General features: G+C 54.3%; 7 protein-coding genes across 7 annotated transcripts; 4 read left to right on the top strand and 3 right to left on the bottom strand.

Moving 5' to 3' along the window:
* Positions 1-781: 781 nt before the first annotated feature.
* On the bottom strand, positions 782-1,851 carry GGS23DRAFT_594281 (uncharacterized protein; the record flags this gene model as incomplete). The annotated part of the gene is made up of 3 exons (XM_051518136.1): positions 782-1,055; positions 1,106-1,635; positions 1,708-1,851. The coding sequence occupies 3 exons, from the start codon at positions 1,849-1,851 to the stop codon at positions 782-784; spliced, it is 948 nt and encodes a 315-aa protein (XP_051374845.1).
* A 1,766-nt stretch (positions 1,852-3,617) lies between these two features.
* GGS23DRAFT_603515 (uncharacterized protein) lies at positions 3,618-7,377 on the top strand (the record flags this gene model as incomplete). The annotated part of the gene is made up of 4 exons (XM_051519483.1): positions 3,618-4,102; positions 4,163-4,371; positions 4,503-4,971; positions 5,028-7,377. 4 exons carry the CDS (start codon positions 3,618-3,620, stop codon positions 7,375-7,377), a joined length of 3,513 nt encoding a protein of 1,170 aa, XP_051374844.1.
* Positions 7,378-8,216: 839 nt separating this feature from the next.
* Positions 8,217-10,391, top strand: GGS23DRAFT_617229 (sarcosine oxidase). Its single transcript, XM_051520848.1, has 4 exons — positions 8,217-9,293; positions 9,393-9,651; positions 9,774-9,961; positions 10,081-10,391. The coding sequence occupies exons 1-4, from the start codon at positions 8,381-8,383 to the stop codon at positions 10,146-10,148; spliced, it is 1,428 nt and encodes a 475-aa protein (XP_051374843.1). The 5' UTR covers positions 8,217-8,380; the 3' UTR covers positions 10,149-10,391.
* Positions 10,392-10,916: 525 nt separating this feature from the next.
* Positions 10,917-12,749, bottom strand: GGS23DRAFT_370892 (MFS general substrate transporter). The gene is made up of 2 exons (XM_051513347.1): positions 11,385-12,749; positions 10,917-11,319 (listed from the first exon to the last, which is right to left on the bottom strand). Exons 1-2 carry the CDS (start codon positions 12,645-12,647, stop codon positions 11,152-11,154), a joined length of 1,431 nt encoding a protein of 476 aa, XP_051374842.1. The 5' UTR covers positions 12,648-12,749; the 3' UTR covers positions 10,917-11,151.
* Positions 12,750-14,731: 1,982 nt separating this feature from the next.
* Positions 14,732-16,098, bottom strand: GGS23DRAFT_555689 (NTF2-like protein). The gene is made up of 6 exons (XM_051515611.1): positions 15,842-16,098; positions 15,707-15,724; positions 15,540-15,604; positions 15,406-15,477; positions 15,238-15,339; positions 14,732-15,169 (listed from the first exon to the last, which is right to left on the bottom strand). The coding sequence occupies exons 1-6, from the start codon at positions 15,849-15,851 to the stop codon at positions 15,062-15,064; spliced, it is 375 nt and encodes a 124-aa protein (XP_051374841.1). The 5' UTR covers positions 15,852-16,098; the 3' UTR covers positions 14,732-15,061.
* Positions 16,099-16,616: 518 nt separating this feature from the next.
* GGS23DRAFT_555684 (uncharacterized protein) lies at positions 16,617-20,991 on the top strand. The gene is made up of 8 exons (XM_051515610.1): positions 16,617-18,001; positions 18,068-19,206; positions 19,276-19,447; positions 19,498-19,726; positions 19,795-19,916; positions 19,977-20,234; positions 20,301-20,524; positions 20,596-20,991. Exons 1-8 carry the CDS (start codon positions 17,018-17,020, stop codon positions 20,642-20,644), a joined length of 3,177 nt encoding a protein of 1,058 aa, XP_051374840.1. The 5' UTR covers positions 16,617-17,017; the 3' UTR covers positions 20,645-20,991.
* Positions 20,992-22,921, top strand: GGS23DRAFT_555682 (phosphoglycerate mutase-like protein). The gene is made up of 3 exons (XM_051515609.1): positions 20,992-21,743; positions 21,809-22,027; positions 22,094-22,921. Exons 1-3 carry the CDS (start codon positions 21,549-21,551, stop codon positions 22,826-22,828), a joined length of 1,149 nt encoding a protein of 382 aa, XP_051374839.1. The 5' UTR covers positions 20,992-21,548; the 3' UTR covers positions 22,829-22,921.
* Positions 22,922-23,553: the final 632 nt, after the last annotated feature.

Here is a 23,553-nt window from a genome sequence, read left to right as displayed (position 1 = left end):
TACCAGTATAGGCTATACGATAGTAGTAGAGCGCATCTTATCCTTATAAGATCTTATATTCCGACGTTACTAAAGTAGGTAGTGTTTATAATAACGCGCGGGGGCGCGTGCCTGTTATATGGATCGAGCTAAGTAGGTTATATAATAGAGGACAGGTTCGATTCCTAACAGCGCTACTTGGTAGTCTCTATTATTAAGCCTATCTCTCAGGTGGTTTTCCGTAAAAGCTACCGGAGTTCGAGCGAGCAGGGGTGGTCGCTACCGAATCTAGGTACCCGGAAAGCCACCACAAGAATTGATTCTAGGTACAGAGTAAGATTTGTGATAGGAGCCAACCCTGGTAGTCCGTTCACTGAGAGTTACGTTCCATAGTCTCGTCCCCTGTACCCCAGTTACCGCACTTGAACACCGACCACACCGAGCCCACTGTCGCTAGCCTTCTGTTGATACAGCGTCCAAATCCTGTAAACTAACCACAGCACTGCCGTCGTAACTGTCTGTTCTCAGCCTTTCGTGCTCGTCTGTGCTCGACTTGGTCTTGCGTTCTCAGCGAGGTCCCATGTACTGATCGGGCGTGGTTCCTGAAATGGCTCATGTACTTAAATTGCATCCCCTTGCAGTCTCGATGCCGGCACACCTGACGCTCACTACGACGCTCTGCACGCTCTCTCTCCTCTAGATGTGCATCGTCAAAATGGTCGTTCCTGACAGTCGGACGGCAGTAACGAAACGCCTGTTCCTCGAGAGGGAGCCGTTCGTCCCCAATACGGTCAGAACACTGTTATTTCCGTGAGGATCTTAACCTGTTGTAGAGCATGGCTTCTGTTTCCGAAAGCACTCCGTCGAAACCGAAACGGCGGAAGACCGGGGTCTTGAGCATGGACCCCTCCCGACGCAGCGGGGTGCATTTGGTAAAAGCAGGCCCAGCCCTAAGTACACGGGCGGCGTTGGTCAGGCTCGGCGCATCGAAGGCGTGGTCGCGTAGTGCGTGGGCCATCATAACGGTGATGGCACAGAGGATGAGCTTCTTAGTTGGGCTAAAATAGAAGACGGCCCTGGAGCGCAGCCTTGAGTCGAGAGCTCTGGGCAAGGCCGGAAAGCATACGGTTTTGATTTTTCGTCTGCTCCCTTGAGATGAATAAACTTGATGGCCATTGTTGGGATGGCTTTACCCGTCACGGGGTGGCAGACAATCATCATGAGAATATTTTCGTAGCAGAGGGCTTTTGGGCGGCCGCGTCCTGTGGTCTCCCGCGAGAGCAGCTCGTTAAGCCGCTTGGGATCGTCATCGGTTGCCTCCTCATCGTCGGCCACGTCGGCCTTATCCGTATTGCTGCCGTCGTCGCCGTTGGCCGGCCCGATGACGACCTTCTGGCCGAATAGCTCGTCCAAAGAGCCATCCTTCGGCCTCTTCCTCCCGCCATCCACAAGCTCGGCAGGTCGCACTCCGGTATAAGACAGGATTACGTAATAGCCGTGCAACCAGACGCGTTGCAGCCCGGTAGAGAAGATGCTGGTGTCATATGCTAGGTTGAAGGTAAGGATGACTCGCAGCTCGTCGATGCCGACAACCGGCTTGCCGTCGGTGTTAGGTGGCCAGAGGCCAAGCTGAGGGACCAACACGTTGTCGTGGTACTAGCAGTGCGTCAGCGGACATTCTGTGTCGGATCTGCCCGAGGTACAGACTAGGCAGGGCTCGTCGCGTACCTTGTAAACCTCTCTGGCATCGTCACTATCCATAAAACGGCCGGTGACGCAGGTGTAAAGCTGCTGGAACTGGCGGATGTGTACCTTCGTCGTGCCTGAGGACCCGACTCTAGAGGTCTCGCAGACGCAGAGGAAAAAGTCCATCGTTGTCTCACGTCTAAAATTCGCGATCGTCGATTTCCACTCCCGCACCTCGCAGTATCTGGATCCGTGCCATTAGCTAGGACTTTGATGGGGTGACGGGAACTTGTGCGGCTTACCGCTTCTATTTCCCAAATATAACACCGACATTGATCTCGTCTCATCCACAAACTTTGGCTTGATGAAGCAGATACGCGTCTCAGGGCAACCAGACGAGGTGACGTAGAGCAATAGGGAAACGTCGGCAATGCCGCCATTTAAGGCGGACGAGTGCCATGGCTGGCGGTATTCGATCTAGGCGGCCGGAGTTGGCTCTCCATACACATGGATTGTTGGATACCCGAAGCCAGGAATTGGGATGGGAAAGAAGAGAAATGTGAACGCGGAAACGAGGAGACAGAAAGGAGGGGTCCAAAAAGTGGTCCCTCAAGTCATTCGGTGGGTCCCGGCGTGCGGCGTGGGAGGTCTTGTGGGGGCGGGCAATGATGGTATTCGGTACCTGACAAGATACCTCGAGTGCGTGGTCGCCCCTCGCTGCTGGAGCCTATACATGTAAAAATGGTGGCAGAAACCGCCCGATTCGGCGACCCCAGCTGCGCCTTCTCTGTTTAAAGAGTACACAGTAGATGGTAAAAGACCTAAATGTGGTATGGGGCGCCAAGAAGCAGGGGGGTAAATTCGTACCCTCTATCTTTTAAAACTTCTTATAAGTATTTTTAGAGTAAGGTAAAGCGAGTGCTACTACCACTGTTACCACTATTATTACTATTATACTAATACTATTATTAAGTTAGCTCTACTACTAATACTATACTATAACTATTTACTATTTACTATATAATATATATTTTAAAAAATTTATTTTATTATAAAAAATTAATTAAGCATACTTATATAAAGTAGTTAAAAATATATTAAGAAAAAAGTTTATATAATCTTTATAAAAAGTTAAAATAAAGCTTATTATAAAACAAGTTTTGATATTAATTTATTTTCAAGTTAATAAATTATAAAAAACTTAAAAAGTTTTAGAAAATAAAGAGTATAAACTTTACTGTTTACTTTTTGGCTTTTTATATTATATTAATTTTACTATCTACTAGGTATCTATGTAGCTTAGATACGTTAAGTGATATCTAAATTAAACACCCAGAGGTAAGGTACCGCAGTGACGTACCTACCTTCTCTTACAGAGGTACCTATCTACCTACTTAAATACCTCTTGATACCTTGCTTTATCCATACCTTAGGTGGATTACAGGAACCTAAGGCTAGGTACCTAACCCACCCATCCTGACCTAGGTAGGTAGGTATCTTACCTAACTAATGTCCTCATTATCCTTCCACACCCTTCCCACCTTGACCTTTGCGTTATCTACGCCATCTCACGGCTACTACTCCTCCAACACAACAGTAACTCGCCGCAGATGCGCATATATGCGTAGATTCGGATCCCCCTACTGCCCATAGGTGCAGGCTAACTTCATCGCATACATATCTGTCGTCCCGGGGTTTCTCTCCAGCACCCCTCCGCCCGCCGACCAGCTGTCATCTTCCCTTCCTCATTACGTCAAGTGCGACGGATTACCAACTAACCCTCACGACGAGCTCATCATGCCGATTCATGCAACCTAGTAAAGGGAACACAGTCCATAACGTCTCGTCACTTTGCCCGCTCGTTTAACGGATGACGATTGATTTGTCCTGCTGGGACTCAGCAAACCCGAGCCAAACCTACACCTAGCTAAGGCCCAACCCCAGCTCCCGACATGTTTCCTACTTTCACCGGCACGTCGAGGAGGCCTCGGAACGTCAACCTCAGTGGCCAGCGAAATACGAACCCCTGGGCCACCCCAAACTGGGCTACGTCCGGTTCTGGTGCTTCCAAAACGGTAGCACAGGCTCAGATTGAGCGTGAAAAGAGGCAGAGGGAGCGGGATGAGTTGAATGCTGCTAAGAGGCTCCAGAGAGTCTGGAGGGGACATAGCGGCCGACAAGGCTTCAGGCGGACATGCAGACAAGAGTACGATCGTCTATACCACCAAGCCGCACTCCACGATGCGCCGGATCGAGTCACTGATGCTCTACCCCTTCTCCTCGCTCTCTTTGACCCAAAGCAGGCGGAGGACCAGCGACGCCTAGACCTATTCGTGAGAGATTTAGCCGGTTTACGTACGTCCGCAACCCACATCGGAATTTCCGACCCAACTTCGTGGGATCGGCTTGAGCGGCTCCTTATCAGAGCCCTAGAAAAGTACGTGGGTGGGTGTGACAAAGATACTCTGAACCATCTGCTTACACCTCATTGTAACAGGCGTGCCGTGACCTCGTCCCAGCCCCTTGTCAGCCTCTTGGTTGACATAGTGAGGAAAAGGCCGATTTCTCTCGCACCCGTCTTAGACCAATACTATAAACTGCTTGCGCGATATTACGAGCAAAGCAGCAATGCAGAAATCTCGGTAGAATACCAGCAAATCCTGACTCGGGCAGCCACCGCGCCATTGGAAGCAGTATTTGAAGGAGGTACGTAGTCTGCCTAGGCAAATAACAGCGGTAAACCCGAGTATCTACGGGTACGTTGGTGATACCGTACCCCTTTCCTATGGCTACCCTAACCTTCATATTGCATCTGCGGAGGGGCTAACCGGCTGTAGCAATGCCCATTGTGCGAGCGTACCAGGCTTTCTCCTTCTATTTTCTCACCTCGTCAAGCCTGTCTTTCTTACGCCGAGACCCCTCTCCAATTGCACGCTGCTTGAATCTGCAGGCCTTATCGCAGAGCGTAATCGATACCTATTCGGGGCGGGAACACATAAGCACACTGTCAAAGAAAGGCTCTCTTTGGTTGCTGGCGCATTTCATCGCCTTGAATAGAGCAGCGCCGGTCTCCCAAGGCTCCAAGTATCTCGAGGCTCTCTATCTCCAGTTATCTATCCTTGCCGATGATATCCGAATGCGCCATGGACAGCACGGCAACCAGAACGGTCTCAGTCATAGCGATGAGGCATCCGATGACGCTATTGAAGACGAAGACGACTTCCCTCAATCCGACTGGGTGTTCGAACAGCTCGACTTCCTCGTGAACGAAGACGGCATCTCGGAATTGCTCAACAGGTTTACCTCGTATGCTGGCACCGTCCGCACTCTGCTCTACCCATGTAGCTAACACACGCGTCTAGGACAGCTCTGTCGTCCGATCGTCTTTCAGAAGACGCCAGTCTACTTGCAGGCTACACTTTAGTGTTACTAAGATGTTTCCCTAGCCATGGCGATGATATCAAAATGCGACTTTTCCAGGGGGATATTTCGACAACTGATCCAGCGGGTCCCGCGTCGACGCCGTCCGTCAAATATTTCTGGAAAGCGGCTTTAAATACCGAGATATTTCAGAGCATCATGCAGCCCAGAGCTCAACAGCAACCTACTCTGGTCGTCAATCTGCTACAATCGGAGCCCATCCACGACCGAGAGTGGCGGACTATACTCTTATTCCTAGAATTATACAACTTCCTCTTGAGAGTTACAGATGACGAGGATTTTTTGCCAATGGGAGGTCAGATATCATCGCAGCAGAGCCCCGCAACTATGCGTATACGCTCGAGCAGTCTCAGCCTCGATGAATTGCAGCAACTCGTCAACTTCCTTAAAAATCTCTCGTTCCCGCTCTATTATAATTTGCTAGATATCATGCCGCCCACCTCCGGACCCACGCGTCTGCTAAACAGCCTCATGGGAATCAGTTCTAGAAAGCCAAGCGAGCAAGAGGAAGCCACAAAACCCACGCCATCGGTATTCGCTGGAATCATCGGCATGACTGTTCTGGGTCTGAGAAGCGCGTCCACAACCACCATGCGCTCTTTATACGAAAGAGACTCTCGTCGCCGTTTTCTCCCCGCAGACTTCTGGTTGATGACCTCAAAATTCGACATGGATAGCTTTATTTCGGCAGTCGTGCTGGAGGAACAGCGGAAGGACCAGATGGACGAGGACAAAGAATACGAGGACGACTCAGACGAGGACACTCTTAGCACTTTCCACACTTTCACTGGGCAGCGCCTCTCACGCGCAGCTCAAATTGAGAAACGTCGTCGCCTGCGAAAGGTCCAGCGCGAACAGTTGCTCTCCCAGGTCGGGCCGAAACTCGAAATCCTCCGAAATATGCCCTTCGTTATTCCTTTCGAAGTGAGGGTCCAGATATTCCGCCAGTTTGTGTATCTAGACAAGTCCAAGCGCCGAGGTGGCCACGTCGACCCTGACCGATGGCGGCTGTCGGTGATTTCGTCCGAGGGCGGGTTTAATGAACATTCCGTCAGAGGGAGGGATATCCTCGGCCGTCATGCGGCTCGTGTGAAACGTGGTGAGGTATTCGACGACGCGTACAAGCAGTTTTATCCCCTCGGCGAGGGGTTGAAAGAGCCAATCCAGATAACCTTCGTTGACCAATTCGACCAGCCCGAAGCCGGTATCGATGGCGGCGGCGTTACTAAAGAGTTCCTCATCAGCGTTACGGACGAGGCCTTCAAGCCCGGGCCAGGCGGCCCCAGCCTCTTTGTCACGAACAATCAGAACCTCTTATACCCAAATCCGACCGCATTTGATGACCTCGCGGAGTTTCTCCGTTACGAAGGATACTCGGAAGGCGACGTCGAATGGAAGACGCACATGGCAGACCTTTCCAAGCGCTACGAGTTCCTCGGCCGTGTGGTGGGCAAGTGCATGTACGAAGGTATCCTCATTGACAAGGCTTTTGCTGCCTTTTTCCTCCTCAAGTGGTCATCGTCAGGGCAAAGCTCGCCAACTGACTACCGTGCGAATTTGAACGATCTACGAGACCTTGACCCCGAATTGTATCAAGGGCTCATCAATCTCAAAAACTATCCTGGCGAAGTTGTCGACCTTGCATTGGACTTCACAATCACAGATCAGTTCTCAGGCCCCCAAGGGGTTCGCACGGTCACTCGCCCGCTTTACAAGAACGGGGAGGATATTCCCGTCACCAACGCGAACCGCCCCCTGTACATCTCGTACGTGGCGAATCACCGGCTGGTAGCCCAACCCTATCGACAGACCAAGGCTTTCCTTCAGGGGCTCGGATCCATCATCAACCCCTCCTGGCTGTCGATGTTTAACCAATTGGAGCTTCAGCGCCTAGTAGGGGGGGATAGTTCGGAGATTGACGTCGAGGACTTGCGGCGTAACACCATGTACTCGGGTCTCTACGCTATTGGCGACGACGGGTTGGAGCACCCTACGGTCCAGATGTTCTGGGAGGTGATGCACGGGCTTCAAGATTCGCAGCGCCGCGAAGTGCTCAAATACGTCACATCGACACCGAGGGCGCCACTGCTAGGCTTCTCTCAGTTGAGCCCGCGTTTTAGTATTAGAGACAACGGGACCGATGAGGATAGATTGCCGAGCACCAGTACATGCGTCAATCTCCTGAAGCTACCTCGTTACAATTCAGTAGGGACGCTGAGAAGTAAGTTACTATACGCCATCCAGTCCGGAGCCGGGTTCGACTTGAGCTAGATCATGGCGACGTCGATACAATAGTAGAATCGAGAGGTTCTTTCCGCGACTATATCCGCCATCATCTGCTCGTCTCCTCGTCTCATGATAAGAGTCCCCTCCCATCGTGTCACAAGCCAGCCCCTCCTGCCCGTCTATTTCTTTGCCTCGGGTTCAACGTAAGCGGGTGCAACTGCGCAGCGACATAGTGGTATTATCTGCTCCAGAAGAGACGGGAATGTCAACATCGAGGGCGTTGCAGGCCAGATGCATAGGGTCACAGCTGATAATCACGAAGACTAGATAATCAATGTATTAATATTTCTTACACAATCACTTGTAATGATCCATTGTCCATGTAGCGGAGATAAAGTGCTGAACCATCGAAGACCCTTAGATTGCAGCTATACACCTGGGTTCTCGCTCGTCTTATACAGTGATCAGGCGCCACCATAGCTCAGGTGGAGAGCAACCAGAACCAGATTCTACAAGCAAAGAACAAGTCAGGTAAGTCTCTGGGTGACAACTAGAGAGCATGCTTGCCCCCAGCAGAGGGGTCACGATCCAACGGAGGGTCACGTCGACGTGCGAGCTGATAAAAGTATATGCTACGCACCCCACTCCCTACATAGATATATCGCCCAACCTACCAAGGCGGACGCGCAACTTTTCAATGATACACGCCACTTCTCCAACGGAGAAGCGGTTAAGTGTAGCATAGCCGAAGTAACATGGGATCATCTCCTCTGTGAAGGTGTGAAGGTGTGAAGGGGATTATAGTCCACACTCCCGGATAAGAACCCCAATTTTCCTTTATCTGATCTCGTCTAGCCCGATCTCGGGGGATAGTATCTTTTATAAGACCGCTGTTGACTACGTGCCCCAGACAGCGAAGCACAGATAATAGTCTCGAGTTAATGAAGGAAAATTCGATTTCTAATTTCTAATAGCCTTCTCCCCATCGTCATCATCATCATCATTACCTACCATTACTGCTACCTACCCCTTAACTACCGCGTACCCCATGGCTTCTTCCAGCCCGTCACCGTCACCGTCGACGTACCTCGTCGTAGGAGCAGGTTGCTTCGGAGCGTCGACGGCGCGGGCGCTGAAGCGTACGCACCCGGACGCCGAGGTGGTGCTCGCGGACCCGGCGCCGCCGCCGGACGAGCGCGCGGCGGCCCACGACTTCAACAAGATCGTGCGCGCCGAGTACGACGACCCGCTGTACATGGGGCTGGCGCTGGAGGCGCTGGCGGCGTGGTCCCCGGACGCGGGTTCGCAGCCCGACTCCGCCGACGTCGTTGCGCCGTTCTTCCGCCGCACCGGCGCGCTGTGGTCCATCACGCGCGAGCGCACGCGCGCCCTCGTCGCCAACTACGAGGCGTTCCTCGGCGCCGGCAACGCGCCCCTCGAGGCGCTGAGCCTCGACGACGCGCGCCGCCGGTTCCCCGCGCTCGAGGCGTGCCAGTTCCCCGGCGGCGGGGCGGAGCCGTGGGGCGGCAGCCCCGAGCAGTGCGTGCTGAGCCCGCGCGCGGGCTGGGCGGACGCGCAGGGCGCGCTGGGCGCCGTGATACAGGAGGCGGAGCGCGCGGGCGTCCGGTACGAGGTAGCCACCGTGGCGAAGCTGACCTTCGCCTTCGGCAGCGGCAGCGGCGGCGACGTCGACGCTGGCGACGGGAAGGCCGCGCGGTGCACGGGGGCGGTGACGACGGACGGCCGCAGGCTCGCGGCCAAGAACGTGGTGCTGTGCGCCGGCGCATACGTGCCGTGGCTGCTGGCGGACAGCGCGCCCGACCGGCCGGCTCTGCACGCCGGGGACCGGATGCGCGCCGCCGCCGTGCTGATGGCGCTCTTCCGGGTGCCGCCGGGGCCGGAGGGGCTGGCCAAGTTCGAGGGCGCGCCCGTCATAGTGCACCCGTTCGGGGAGTATCCCTGTATGTGCCCCCTGACCCCTACCCCTCCCCCGCTGCCTTCTTGCTACCGTCGGGGCGACCGAGCGCTGACCTAGCCTCCCTCCGCCCTCCCGCCCCCAGCCGAGTCCATACCGCCGGGCAGCCCGCACGGCCCGGAGCTGGCCAAGTGCACGCACGAGTTCCCGTACACGCACAACCGCTACCACGAGGGCGCGCGCCAGGAGATCTCGGTGCCGCCGCTGACGACGAACCCGGCCCTCATGATGTGGACGCGCGACCTGCTGCCCGACGCGCTGAGGGCGAATTCGGCCGCCGTGAGGGACTTGCTCTTCGGAGACGCGGTGCAGGGCATGACGCCCGAGGCGTATCGTCTCTGCTGGTAGGACCCACCCTCCTTCCACTTCCCCTCCCTCACACCTCTCGTTTTCCGGATGTCCGTTTTTTTTTTTTTTGCGGCACGATCGCTGGTTAACACGTGTCCCCTCGCGGGGACTTGGCTAGGGACCTGTCGACGCCGGACGAGGAGTGGATCATCTCGCCGCACCCGGCGGCGGGCAGCCTGTACGTCGCCACGGGCGGCTCGTTCCACGCGTTCAAGTTCCTGCCCATCATCGGCAAGTACGTGGTGCAGATGATAGAGGGGACGCTGCCCGAGGAGTACGCGCGGCGGTGGGCCTGGGACAGGAAGAGTAAGTCTCGCAGCTCGGGGAGGCCGCGGAGCTATGTTATAATACCCAAGTTGCGGAGTGCCTCCCCTCGCACGTCTGCGCGAGCAGCAGCGGTCGCTAACTGGGATACCGCTTCACAGTAACCCCCATCCGGACGCCGTATATGCCCCGAGGAGACCTAAGCGACGTGCCCGGGTACCCCGAGTAGACGGCGAGATTTGATAACGAGTTTCGGATGAGGAAAGGGGGGGGAAGCTATTTAGGGGGTATTCGTTTCTCACTTATGTGGTATAATAATGTCTAATGCGTGTTGAGTACGACGGATTTAATGGGTTTCACATACCTACGATTTCAGGAGATTTATTGTTATTTTCAAGGCTTTGTACTGTAGAAGTAAGAATGTATCGTTTACTTTAATACACAACTCACTGGCTCGTCAGCCCTTTTTCAAGTTGAACCGTCCCCAGGCATTATTTTGCGCTGTTTTCGTCCATGGTTACAAGTGTAAAAGCTTGTCGCGTGGTATCGCGTGGCGTTCTTTACATGTAGTACGTGTATTCTAGCCTCGGCGCATTCTCACGGGGAAGAGAACCTTCGGGAAGCCTCGTTCATCTTCCTGACCTTCGAGAAGCGGCTATAAGCTACCCATATCTTTCTACTAGTACGTCTGCCACAGGGGAGTGTGGGCATCGATTTAGAGATGTAAGCTTACATAGTTCCCGACGCGACAACTCCTCGTAGTTAGTCGGCTGGGCCGGCTAAGAAGCGGTCGCCTCTATAGCTCACACTAGTTGTCTGGTGGTCAATACCACATCCCTTGTCGTCGTCAGATGCGGTAGCTTAGCTTCTCAACTCCAAGCCAGGATATCGACTCCTCCCTGTCTTGGCGTAAGGCCTCATTGCTAGACCTAGTCCAAGCTCTGGGCCGTCCATAGGCATGATGTGTCTGTCTTGTTATGAGTAAACTACTAGGTAAGCCTCATCTTGCTATCAGGCTCATGGGAGTCATAGAGAAACATAGACGACTCCGTCGCTCTTCCTCGTTGGAGATAGAGGCTTACACACATAGCTTATCACGCGGTGACATTTATGTTTTGGAAGTATAGTTGCAAAGGATCCCCCACGGCCATGGATACTTCGCACGAGGACCTACGATTCCGAAAACAACAGCTCTGATAGCGCGTTACAATATATACACCGAATGGCTCTACTTAGATCGTATATCGGAACTCGGACATGCCGGCGTCTAACACCTTCTTACCTTCGTCCGCGCGCTTGTTCTCCCACTTGAGGACGAATATGGAGATGGTGGCGGCAACAACCGCAGCTATGCAGATAGCCATGACGGCTATGATACCCGGCGTGTAATTGGGTGCATCCTATCTCCTGGTCAGCATCTGCCTATTCTTGTAGTGCGTGCAAGTGGATGTAAGGGGGTACTAACCTGCTGGCGGAAGACCAGAGACGAGTAGATACCGCCGAGGCCACTGAGCGTGACCAGGACGGCCGTAGCGCAGGCGCGCTTCGCGTCTCCGCGAAGATTGTTGGCCTGCCATGCGAGGGTGGTAACCACGAGCCCGTTGACGCCGGCCTCGCCCAAGAAGGTCCCGATGTAGCGCGGCACGGGACTCTTGACGAAGCCGGTCATGCACAGGCCGATGATGGCGACGACCCCCTGCACGATGACGAAAGGCCCGCGCAGCCGCATCTTATCGGCCAGCCACGAGACGACCACGGCCTCGATGACGGAGAACAGGGCGGGCGGCGCCGACAGGACAAACGCGAGCTCCAGCGAGTAGCCCATGCCGTTGCGCAAGATGATGGGCAGGAAGAAGAGAAAGGCGTAGACACCAACGGCGCCCGCCGCGTACATCAGCGAGAAGGACCAGACCTTCCAGTCGCTAACGGTCTCGAGGAAGATAGCAAGGGTCACGCGCTCGCGCGTCTCCGTACCGCGGTCCTCGGCGAGGCGCGCCTTGACGAAGGCGCTCTCCTCGGGCGAGAGGAACTTGTTGCGGGTGGAGTCGGGGAAGTCGACGATGATGAACCAGGCGATGACGGCGGCGACGCAGGTGATGATGCCCTCGATGATGTAGATCCAGCGCCAGCCCTTGTAGTGGTGGGTATTGGAGATCTGGATAAGGCCGAGGGCGAAGATGTTGGCGAAGGCGGACAGGGCGGAGCCGGTCATGAAGAAGACAGCGAGGCGCTTCTGGACCTCGTACCGGCGGTACCACGACGAGATGAGATAGACGCAGCCCGGGTAGAAGCCGGCCTCGAAGGCGCCGAGGAAAGCGCGCATCACGGCGAGCGAAATCCAATCGTTGAGGAAGCCGATACCCATCGAGACGAGGCCCCAGGCAAAGACGATGAGGGAAATCCAGTTCGCGGCGCCGATGCGGTGGATGATCATGTTACTCGGGAGCTCGAAGAGCATGTACCCGATGAAGAAGACGAGGAGGGCGATGGACGCGCGGTTGCCGACGGCGAGGCCGACGTCCTCGTCGAGGCCCGAGATACGCGCGACGGAGATATTGCTACGATCGACCATGGCGATGGTGTAGAGTGCGCCCAGTATAGGTATAAGACGGAGGTCGATCTTGCGCAGAACCCTCCTTTCGAATTTGGGGTCGTGAGCGATGCCATCTAGCGAGGCTCCGTTATCGGCCTTCTCGTCGAGCGAGACGGCCACCTCCTTCTCCGCCATGTCGACGAGAATAAGGACGAGGACAAGGAGGCGGTCAGACGGCGGAGAGGTTTGCTGGTCGTGCAGCACCGTTAAGTAAAACAGGGACAGAAATAGGCCTCAACTAAACCGACGAAGCAGATCCGACCACGACAGAATAAAGAGGAGCGAAGGCGAAGTTCGCGACGACGGGGAGGGGAGAAGGATATAATAGGACGGCGTAGTCTAGCCCTCCCCGTCTCCTTCCCCCCGACCAGGCGAGCCGAGAAGACCGAGCCAGGCTTCGTCAATGAACCCAATCCCCAGGTCTCTTCGCTCCACGCTCATCAACGCTAGGTCAGGGTATCCGACGAAATGTGGAGGAGGTTGTGGGGAAGGAGAACAGAAGGGTTGCGGTTGTGGGGTAAGTGAAGAAAAAAAAAAAGCTGGGGTAGGGGGGTGAGAAGAAGGACAGACAAGGTGAGAGGGACAGGGTCGGAAGGGATCGAGAAGGGGATGAGGGGATCGCAGAGCAGCTGTCCCAACAACCCCTCGCAACACCATGGGTTAGGGTCAGGCCATCCCTCAGGCCCCCGGCAGGTGGTCCGGTATTTGATAAGTAGCTGTACGTGCATTCTATACCAGGTGTCCGTACTCGGAGTGCGAGATACAGAGGCGCATACTACACCATCGCCTGACTTAGGTCCGGCGCAGATCACGAAGGCCGGCTAAGAACAATCGAGGCGGAACAACAATCCCGATGCTATGGTAAGATCGCCCACACCCCCTCCGGACCCAGCAGAGCACCCCAACAGTCGATCTCCAGCTTCCCAGCCGAAGCACTCACAGAACAAGTACCTACTTATATAGGTAAGTATATACCTAGGTAAGTATACGCATGCAGGTGACTGCGAGGCGACGCGTAGGGCGAAGAGATACGATTGATCAAAGGAGAGTAGAAGCACATGGGCATTTTTTTCTCCTTCCCTTTTAGTGGTTAAGGCGGCCCGTCCCACGTGTAAGTCGGTAAGACTGTGCCGCCCCGCGTCGTGTTTTAGGGGGGGACACACACTTGGCAGCGAGGTTATACTAACCTACCCTCTCCTCCACGGCCCTTTACTTGCGAACTAACCTACAGATCTCCCGACCTCCCGACTTTCCTATACCAAGTACCTAGCAGATATGTTCCGATATGGTGAAACCGCCTACTTACTCATCTCTTCCTCTTCGTCGCCTTCTCGGCGGTCTGGGGTTTGCGACTCGCCATCGGGATATATGGCTAGGGGCGGGGGAAAGAGGAAACTAAGCGCGTACGGGGGCATTTTCTGACGGCGTGGCGTCGTCTGGGGGAGCTAACCCACATCCCCCCTAGACCCGGGAAGGCATGTGTCCGCTAGGCACGCTTGGACAGGCTTATCTGGGTGCAAATGAGAATGTCTGAGGTCACTGATCGCTCACACGGCGGTTAGGCAGTCGTCTAATTACACTAGTAGTGTCGCTATGCCTCGCACCCTTCGTCTCTTGGTTGTCGATATTACTACGGTATACTACGTAGTATCGCGGGTATCATATAGAGATAAATAAGACGTAATACGCACTTTACGCATGCATCCCTCTAACCTGAACGGCGCCCCATCGCGCCCCCTTGTCAACCAAGCAGCTTTGCCAGCTTGGAACACTAGATGCTCGCGGCTTTAACTGGAGAGATGGAATAGATAGTTTCCTGCCCTATCGTCTGGGTAAGATCCCGGGCATTTATAACCAGGGAGGGTGAGAAGCATTACCTGCTCGGCTGCGAGCATCCATATCACTTGGCAGGAAGGAAAATCCGGGGTCAAGCAGATTAAGGGGTTGCGTGCATGTCAGGGTATCTAGTTATCAAGTTGTTGATATGTATAGGGTGAAAGCGACACTGGTCTAGACGACGCAATTCTACCCGGGCGTGCAATCCCCTTTAAGACCTACGAAATCTCACCTGAGATCGACAGTTATAGCAAACCCAGACGTCGGCCAGGCGCACGAGAACCGGTACCAAGCGAAACCGTGCCGCACTTGCTCTTCCTTTACGACATGCACTAGAAAGCTCTAGCCCATTTCAAGGCGACGGGGATAAAAGAACAAGTAGATGGGGGAAGAAGTGTTTGGTTTTATTGGACTTCTCTGTATAACTAAGTAATAGGCAATACCCCAGCGTGCTGCTCATGGATATGCGGCCGGCGAAGCCGTGGGTGACGGATGGACTGATGAATTCTGCGCAACCTATCTGGAGAGAGAGACTTGGGTTCAAACCTCGCAGGGTATAGATGTCCACGTAACAGATCCACGGTCGACAAATCTATAGTGAAAAAACAAAAGGAAGCGAGCTCTCGAGGGGGGCCCGCATGGGTTCAGGCGGAAAACTCAACGTCATCCAGGTCGGCAGAGACCGCCGAGGGTCACTAGACAGCGTGCTTCTTCTAACCATAAACAAGCTTGAAGATGTCGTTGTGGACGTAGTAGCTGGGTCCCTCAGGAACAAGGTAAAAGGACTGAGCGTAGCTCATCGGCCGCTGTTCCTCATCCACCTAACCCCGAGTTAGTTTTTATTCCACACATGGAGGTGCGCCCAAGAGCAAGAGAGGGTCCGGCTCACCAGGAGCTGGCCTGTGACTAGAACCAAGATGTGGCCGGGGCCGAGGCCGGGCTGGGGGTCGATGGTGGAGACCTGATGCTTGATCTGCTGGAAGGGAAGGCTCTAAACGGTCTGAGTAAGTTCCTATCCCGGTATTCTCGTAGCGGCTGCGATGGTGCCAGATAGTACCTGTAGCTTCTCGATGATACCCTGGGCGCCTTTGAAGGAGGCCGACTCGAACGTCAACACAGACGAGTCTCGCTGCCTAACCGTTAGATACAGTAGCATTGGGCAGACGCAGCGGCAGAGATGGGCGAGCCTACATAGAGGGACGACAGCGAGGCGCGGTTTTGGTCGAACGAGTTGTAGTAGTATTCCACGAACAAAGCTATACGAGTGGACGCATGTCAGCCGGGCTGCAGCATCTCTCGCGGGTCGAGTAAGGCGGGTATAGCATTAAGACGGTCTCGATGGCAGCAGATGGACCTACTCGCAACCTGGACTGGATCTGCAGTAGACAGCATTAGTACACTGGGTTGCGCCGACGGTATATGTCCCAACGCGTTAGGCAGTATAAGACGCGACGCGACGTAGGAGAGAAGGCGGGCGGGCCGGATGAACATACCGGAGGCCATCCTGGCGGATTACAACGAATCGAAGCGGTGTCGGAGAGAGTGAAGACGAGCGTGTTGATGCTTTGCAAATGTCGGTCCTCGACGCGAGAGAGCAGATGCACGTGCCGGCTATGTTATCGACTGAGGATCGAGATGTGGTTTTTCTTCGGTCACAGTCGAGGCGATGGAGGAGGAGTAGGTATCGCCGCTGTGTCCGCCCTGTTTGTTGCTGGTGTTGTTGTGGCGGCAATGAAGGGACGGGTGCAGGATGGATGCAGGATAGGGGAGGGGAGAAGGCGGAAGAAATTGAGGCCATTCCAGTTGGAGGGGCAGGGAGAGGGGACCTGCCCCACTTTTCATATCGTCTTTTCGATTTCTGCTTAGCTGGCGGGGTAATTCGCGTACTGGGTAGGTACCAGCAGGTGGCCTGTACGCCTCTCAGTACTTAGGAGTACCTCAGCTAGCTCTGCTCGGCGGGCTTGGCTCGTCATTGGGCTACGCGATGCCCCTGCTGCGTCAGGTGCATGGGAAGGCGCGTGCACGTACCAGCTCCTTGTTGGCAGGCGGTGGTTATGTACCTAGCAGTACTACCATGCTATTAAAGGTACCTACCTCAAGTACGTAGGTGCCTAGGTACCTTAGGTACCTCCCGCTAATATACCAGCCAGATGCATCCAGGTACCTACGTAGATACCCAGGTATATCTCAGGGAGTCGTTACATAATCCACTCATCGCCTCTCCACCTTCTACCCGATACAGACGTGTACCTAGGTACGTACTCCCCATCTTCATTTTCCTGGCAACGCGACGTTGGAAAAGGGTCTCTGCGCTGTCCTTCACAACGCGACTTCGGGAGAGGATACAGTACGAAGTGCCCGCCTAAGCAGTATACTCGCCAGATCCACAGAGATGTCTTTCTATGACAATCTAGAATTCACTCCGTCTCTCGCGCGGCGCACCGTCGACAACTCGCCTATAGTTCCAATCGTCGGCTTCAATAGGGAGGCTGCGTCGAGCCTACGTTGTTTTCCCTTTAGATCTTAGTTGACCGTCCGCAAACGCTCCATCGGCCTCATACCCTGGCCCTTTATAGGAATGGGACACTCGGTACTATCGCTCCGTCCACACCTCACTTGTCGTTCGAGATAGGATCGAGGAAATTCAAGATATCGCCTGTAACCTCGCAATGGCGGTTGATAAAACCGGGACCGACAGCGCCGCGCCGGCCGGCCAAAATGTCCGCACGTTTTCCTCCCGCCTTATGTATCGTCAGAGTGCCAAAAAGACAAAAATGGTCCGCGATTCCTCGGTGGATTCTTTGAATAGAATCTTTGACACGCGCACCGAGTCGGAGGCCGCTCATCCTCCCGCATCCCGGAGACCTATGACAACCGACGAAGAGCACTACGCAAGCAATTCGTATGGGGTCGCTGAGCTGCGAGACGGCTTCTTCGACGCCATATTTCTCCCCTTAGACGAGGTTGACCCGGAAGTTCTTATGAGGCAAGCCGAGCTAACCCTCCCCTACGCTTTTCGGAAGAAGGATCCCCTTTCCGTTCGGAACTTCTTCCCCAAGCAGTGGCACGACATTCGAGGGGTCGTTCGCCGCGTCACAACCACGCGGTCCGGTATCCGGCTGCTCAAGTCGTTCCTCGCCTTCTTCGTTGCCTACGTATTCTGCCTCGTTCCCGTTATCCGGGACAGGCTTGGCCGCTACAGCTATATCACGGTAGTTTCGACCATCATCAATCACCCCAGCCGGACGCTGGGGGCTCAGGTTGACGGAACCATCCTCACAATAGTCGGTACCGCTACTGGACTGGGATGGGGGGCGTTCGGCCTGTGGGTATCTACTTCAACAGCACCCGCCCGTACCGGTTACGGCGGGATCCTGGCTGCTTTCCTCTTTCTATACATCTTCGGGATTGCTTGTTTCCGTTCATACTACATCCGCGCTTACCAGGGCGTTATCTGTGCCGGAATTGCTATTTCGTACACCTGCCTGGCCGAGGTATCGGGCCTCCACGTTTCGTGGACGAAAATTCTCAATTACGGCATCCCCTGGGTTGTGGGACAGGCCATCTGCCTGGTGATATGCCTCGCGGTAGTTCCCGATGCCGGTGCGCGCCCCCTAGCGGTAGCACTTCATCAGGCCTTCACTGTCATGCTGGTGAGTACACATATGCCGACTAAGGTTTCATCGAGAAAGCTGCGGCCAGAGCTAACATCTCTCGAGGATGGCTTGGGGTTAACCCGAGGGAAAAACATGAATACGCGCCGAAGACTCACGCAAACGTTCGTTAGTATGTCTCAAGCGTATAGGGACCTAGTCATTGACTTCTCCATAACACTTTTTGAGCCAAAGGATGTGCTGGCACTTCGTAATCGTATCCAGGGCGTCGTCCGTGCTCTTCTCAGCTTACATGGCGAAACAAGAATCTTCGACCGGTTCGAGGACATGCCCGAAGAAGCCGCAGACCACGCTCGATATGCTCACGGCGAGTTCGCCGTGGACATGGACAAGATGCCCTACGTACTAGAAAGTGACGAAGAGATCAAGTTTGTAAAATTTGTCGCCAACAATCTAGCCGAGCCGACAGAGAGGCTTCTCTCGTCTATGAAGATTGCGTTGCAAAGTTGCGACGCGGTCCTGATGGAGATGTGTGGCCACCGGCGGTATTTAGGTCCTCCGGACGATGTGTCGAACGACGTTCCAGGCGCGTTGGTGAAGCTACGCCGGTATATTATACAATTTGACAACTGTCAGGACAACGTGCTGGCAAGTGAGGGTTTGCCCCCCAAGTATGCGGACTCTCCCGAGGTCGTAAAGCTTTTCGCATATTGTCGCCCAGTCCACCAAGCAGCGACCGCGATCGAAGCGTTGCTTGTAACAGTAAATGAGATGCAGCAGAGAAGTCCCAAATATCCCAAGTTCCACCCGCCATCGTACCCCTTCTGGAAAGCCATTCACCGTACGAATGCCCAAGTTCGACGCGACCGAGGCGGTGTGACAGCGGGTTCATATTTTAGAAGCTTCAACGACATAGCCGAGATCATCCAGAAGATCAAATCCCAAGACTTCCAGCCTTTGCCGCGCAAAGGCGAGGATGCGGACAAGGACCACGATACCGCATATGCGACAATGACGGCTGACGAGCTCGAAGATGACCCAGGCCCGGAGAAGAGCCGGTTACGCCATCGGATATGGGGGATTCTTCATCGCCTCCAGGGCTTCGAGACACGCTTTGGCCTCAAAACTGCCGCGATCACATCTCTGTTATCCATACCCGCATGGCTGCCCCGCGACCACGTTTGGTGGGACACGAATGAGGTCTGGTGGGCGGTGGTGATGGCATGGCTGATAATGGGCCCGCGGTAAGCCAAAATACGATCGCCGAATTTTGCTTCTTTAGTCCAGATCTAACACGTCTCTTGCTTACGTAGGACCGGCGGAAACATCCAAGACTTGTTCACGCGGACGCTATGTGCTGTACTGGGATCTCTCTGGGCGGGGCTCTCGTACGCAGCCGCAGACGGTAACCCCTACGTGATCGCGGCCTTCGCTGTCGTCTATATGCTTCCCATGCTCTACAGGTATACGCAAAGCGAACACCCGGTAAGATACGCTAGAAAATTTGCAACGAGAGAGGCTCTAACTTCTCGCAGAGGTCTGGATTAGTAGGCTGCATCTCGTTTACAGTTGTGTCTCTGGCAGAAGTCACTACAGAAGGCAAGCCTTCTCCGGCCACGGTGGCCGCAACACGCGGAGTCGCCATGGTTGTCGGTGTGGTAGCATCGATCATCGTGAACTGGGTGATGTGGCCGTTCGTTGCACGCCACGACCTTCGGAAGGCTGTTGCTGCTATGATGTTCTATTGTAGCATCGTCTACAGAAGTATGTACAAGCCAACGCGTACATATTCGTCATTCTTCCATCCTCGGCCCTTTCTCACGTGGTATTAGGCATCGTGTCAAAATACGTGTACTACGAAGAAGGAAACGAACCTACTAAAGAAGATATACAAGCTTCCGAGGTCCTGGAAGGACGCTTGCGAGAGGGGTTCGTCCGTCTAAGGCAGTTATTGGTGAGATTCATAGTTATCCTCTTCTTTTCTTTTTTGCGCATCTAGACTTACCGTATCCAGGGTCTCACGCGCCACGAACTCCGTCTACGAGCCCGATTTAATCCTCTGCCCTACTCGGCGCTCATCGACGCCTGCGAGCGTTTCTTCGAGAACATTGTTACCGCACGCCAGGCGTCTCTATTCTACCACCCGCACTTTATCAGGGACAACACCGAGTTTGCCGCAGATCTTTTAGGCCACAGGAGGGACGCAATCGCGACCATTCTCACGAACCTCTATGTTCTCTCGGGGGCCCTGCGCGCCAATAGGAAGGTTCCCGTAAGTTCCCCAGCCGTTGGCACGAATCCGTCTGGGTGAATATACTGATGACCGGTTCGGCGGCAGAAATATCTACCGAGTGCTTCAGCTACCCGTAAGCAGCTGTTAGATCGAATGAGGGTTCTTGAGGTTGAGCTTGCGGCAAGCGGAGGGCTGAGCGCCGAAAAGAAGTCCGAAGGAAGAAAATGGGCACAGATCTACAGTTATTCGTACAATGAGAGCTTGACGGGTTGCGTCGAGCAGCTGGAAGAGTTAGAAAAGTTCACCAAGGCCATCGTTGGCGAACAAGGGTTAGTTATTGTTTTCTCGTCTGGTCGGCTTAGTCCCACCTCGCAGCTAATACTGACAATTCCGTGCCTAGGTTCGATTGCGGCTTCACTGACGAGGATTGGAGTGAGGTGAGGGACTGACCGGCTTCTCTCTTTCCCCTCAGAATCGCGCCTATCTAGTAGTTCAATAAACGATCGGAGACATGTCTATTTTGAGCAAAGACGAATAACAAGGAATGCATAGTTACCCGAGCAGGTGGGGCCAGGCCATACGAGAGATATTGCTGTGTATGTTGTTGAGGGTTCCCGGCACGAAGCATGGGATACAGCGTGCCCCTACCACGTATTCTCCCATTATCGTACTGTACGCGTCTTGGTGTGGTGTTTTGACGCATAATTGCATACGAGCCCGTCAAACCCGGCATGGCGAATAAAAAGGGAAATTAGCTGTAGATTTCATCGACCCTTTTCTGGCGGCCACGTTGCCGATCGATTGGCCAATTCTCAACCTACAAGATCCTCTCCAGTTCGGTTCTCGATTCGAACCGGGCATAGCACAAGTCCTCCTCTCGCCTCTCTGACCCTGGCCTCGTCATCCCGAATCGGTCCTAGTCGAAGCCAGCGCCGCCGATTATCTCCACACGAGAAATTGCATCCTCTATGCTTCAGCCGCGACTTGCAGCGCATCCACGTGTGCGGCGTCGTAACATTGCCGCTCATAAACGGTCTCGACGACGTACGGATAAGTAGCACGTGTATCTCAGGTCAATAATGAGATCCAGCCTGCCGGGTTCATCTGCACCTGGCTGGGCTATCCACAGGTAGCACCGGCTGCCCGGATTTGGCAGGTGGGAATGCACATGGGTTTTCGTCACCAGATCGTATATGAACGCGGCGCGCGCTGCTCCTGACGGGGCGAGATGGTGATCGCCAGCACTCGGCAGCGTATCAACACTTTCGTTTTTAGTATCTGCCAGCCTCCCACCCGTGAGGCGCGCCCCTTTAAGTATCGCGTCGCCCTGCAACGGTCGCACATACCTCCAACATGTTGGCTATCTCCGTCTTCGCCCTCCTCTCACTCGGTTCGCCGTGCCTCGCGTGGGAATGGGGAAAGAGCGGCAAATGGAATCATAAGCAAAGGACGACGTGCCACGGCGGGGAGTCAACGATCGAGTACACTACCATCTCCGGCTTCTTTCAGCAAGACGACCCCTCTACCGATTCTAGTAGCTTCGACTATGTATGACCTAGCTACGTCGTCTGAGCTCTTGATACAAAACGACTCTCGTCGCTAACGATGAGCAGGCTGAGGTCAACTATGGCCTCATTGAGCGGCCCTACCTCACTGATAACGAGTTCGACCCCAAAGGGGAGAAGACCCAGTGGGAGCGTTTCGCCTATTACGTCAATACCTTGAACCTGGAAAGCGATAAGAATACCCAATATAAGGTCCTATTTATGGCTCGTCACGGCGAAGGCTACCACAACGCCGCAGAGAGTTACTATGGTACTCCAGCGTGGAATGTAAGGCGTTTTCTAACGCATCACCGCAGCCAATTTGTAGTGCGTATTCTGACGATAAGCCAATAGTGCTACTGGGGCCCCCTAGAGGGAAACGGAACTTCGGTCTGGAGAGACGCTCTACTAACCGAGGCCGGTTTCGCTCAATGCACCAAGGCGAACAACTTCTGGAAAAACGCACTAGCCGTCGAGAAAATCCCCGCACCCCAGGCGTATTACAGCAGCCCCTTGATCCGTTCGGCGACGACGGCCAACCTGACCTTCAACGGCCTTGACCTCCCAGCGGACCGGCCGTTCGTGCCCATCGTGAAGGAGTTCCTCCGCGAGGGGATTTCTATGCGTACCTGTGACTTGAGATCAAACAAGACGTACATCCAATCCCTCCTCCCTGCATTCACCTTCGAGGAGGGCTTCACCGAAAACGACGAGCTGTGGAGGGGATATGAGGGAGAAACCAGCGAGGCTCAGAGAAAGCGGACGAAGATCTTCTTAGATGATGTCTTCAGCAACGACGACAGCACATGGGTCAGTATCACGAGCCACTCTGGTCAGATCCGCGAGAACCTCAGGATCCTGAACCACATCGAATTCAGATTGTCCACTGGCCAAGCCATCCCGGCGCTCATCAAGGCTGTTAACAACCGCAGAGTTGAGCCTGTCACCACCACCATCCAGTCGTTTGTACCTGAGGCAACATGCTCTTCCCCTCCGATCACCAGCATTTCCGGCCAAGGATGCGTCTGCTCGAGCGCAGCTTCTACTGCCGTCTTTGCCTCAGCTACTCCTACGGCGACACCGGCGTAGAGCATCGCCAGGAGGCATGCGGTGAGAACGGGGCTATGGAATATGACAGTACCTAACTAGTTTAATGGTAATGATATAATTCTTCATGTGTTACTCATGGTTTCTGTCCGAAAGGCGCGCATGCAGACCAGTTTTGAAATCCCAGACGTCTGTATTCACAGCCTTCCTCCCACCCGAATGCAACCCTTACCCTCAGAAAGCGTATCAGCCCAGACTACATCCCGCACGCCAGATCTCCTTGTGCAAACGAAATTTCGGGAGGGGCTATTTTCCCCAATTAGCTAACCTTTCTAGAATACTACTGGTAACGACGTCAACACCATTGCTGCGGTACTCTGGATATTAATTGAGAGTAGCAATACGCCTAACTCCTTGGTGCCCCATTCTGCCGCGTCCATACCGAACCTCGAGAAACCTCCCGATCTTCTCATGAACCGTGGTATAGAATATACCAAGAGGCAACACGCCACATACCCCGCTACGCTGTGCTCGATCTTGGGCCGAGCTCGTCTTACGACTTGCCGTCTTCACCCAGCTTACCGCGTCGGCTCTCGCCAGACCCGGGCGATTACGAGAAGATTACAACCCATCTCTTTAGCTTCTAGTTTCGGCCGTCTTGCAGAATCCGGAGAGAGTTCCATGGTGATGCTACCCTACCTATAGGCGAGCACAGGAGTGCTGCCTGCAGCCTTCAATATTTATAATCAGCATTTTGGAGTAGGTGA

Source organism: Durotheca rogersii, assembly GCF_024521655.1.
Source record: "Durotheca rogersii strain YMJ 92031201 chromosome Unknown GGS23scaffold_4, whole genome shotgun sequence".
NCBI classification, from domain to species: Eukaryota; Fungi; Ascomycota; class Sordariomycetes; order Xylariales; family Xylariaceae; genus Durotheca; species Durotheca rogersii.
This window is presented reverse-complemented; position numbering and strand designations above follow the sequence as displayed.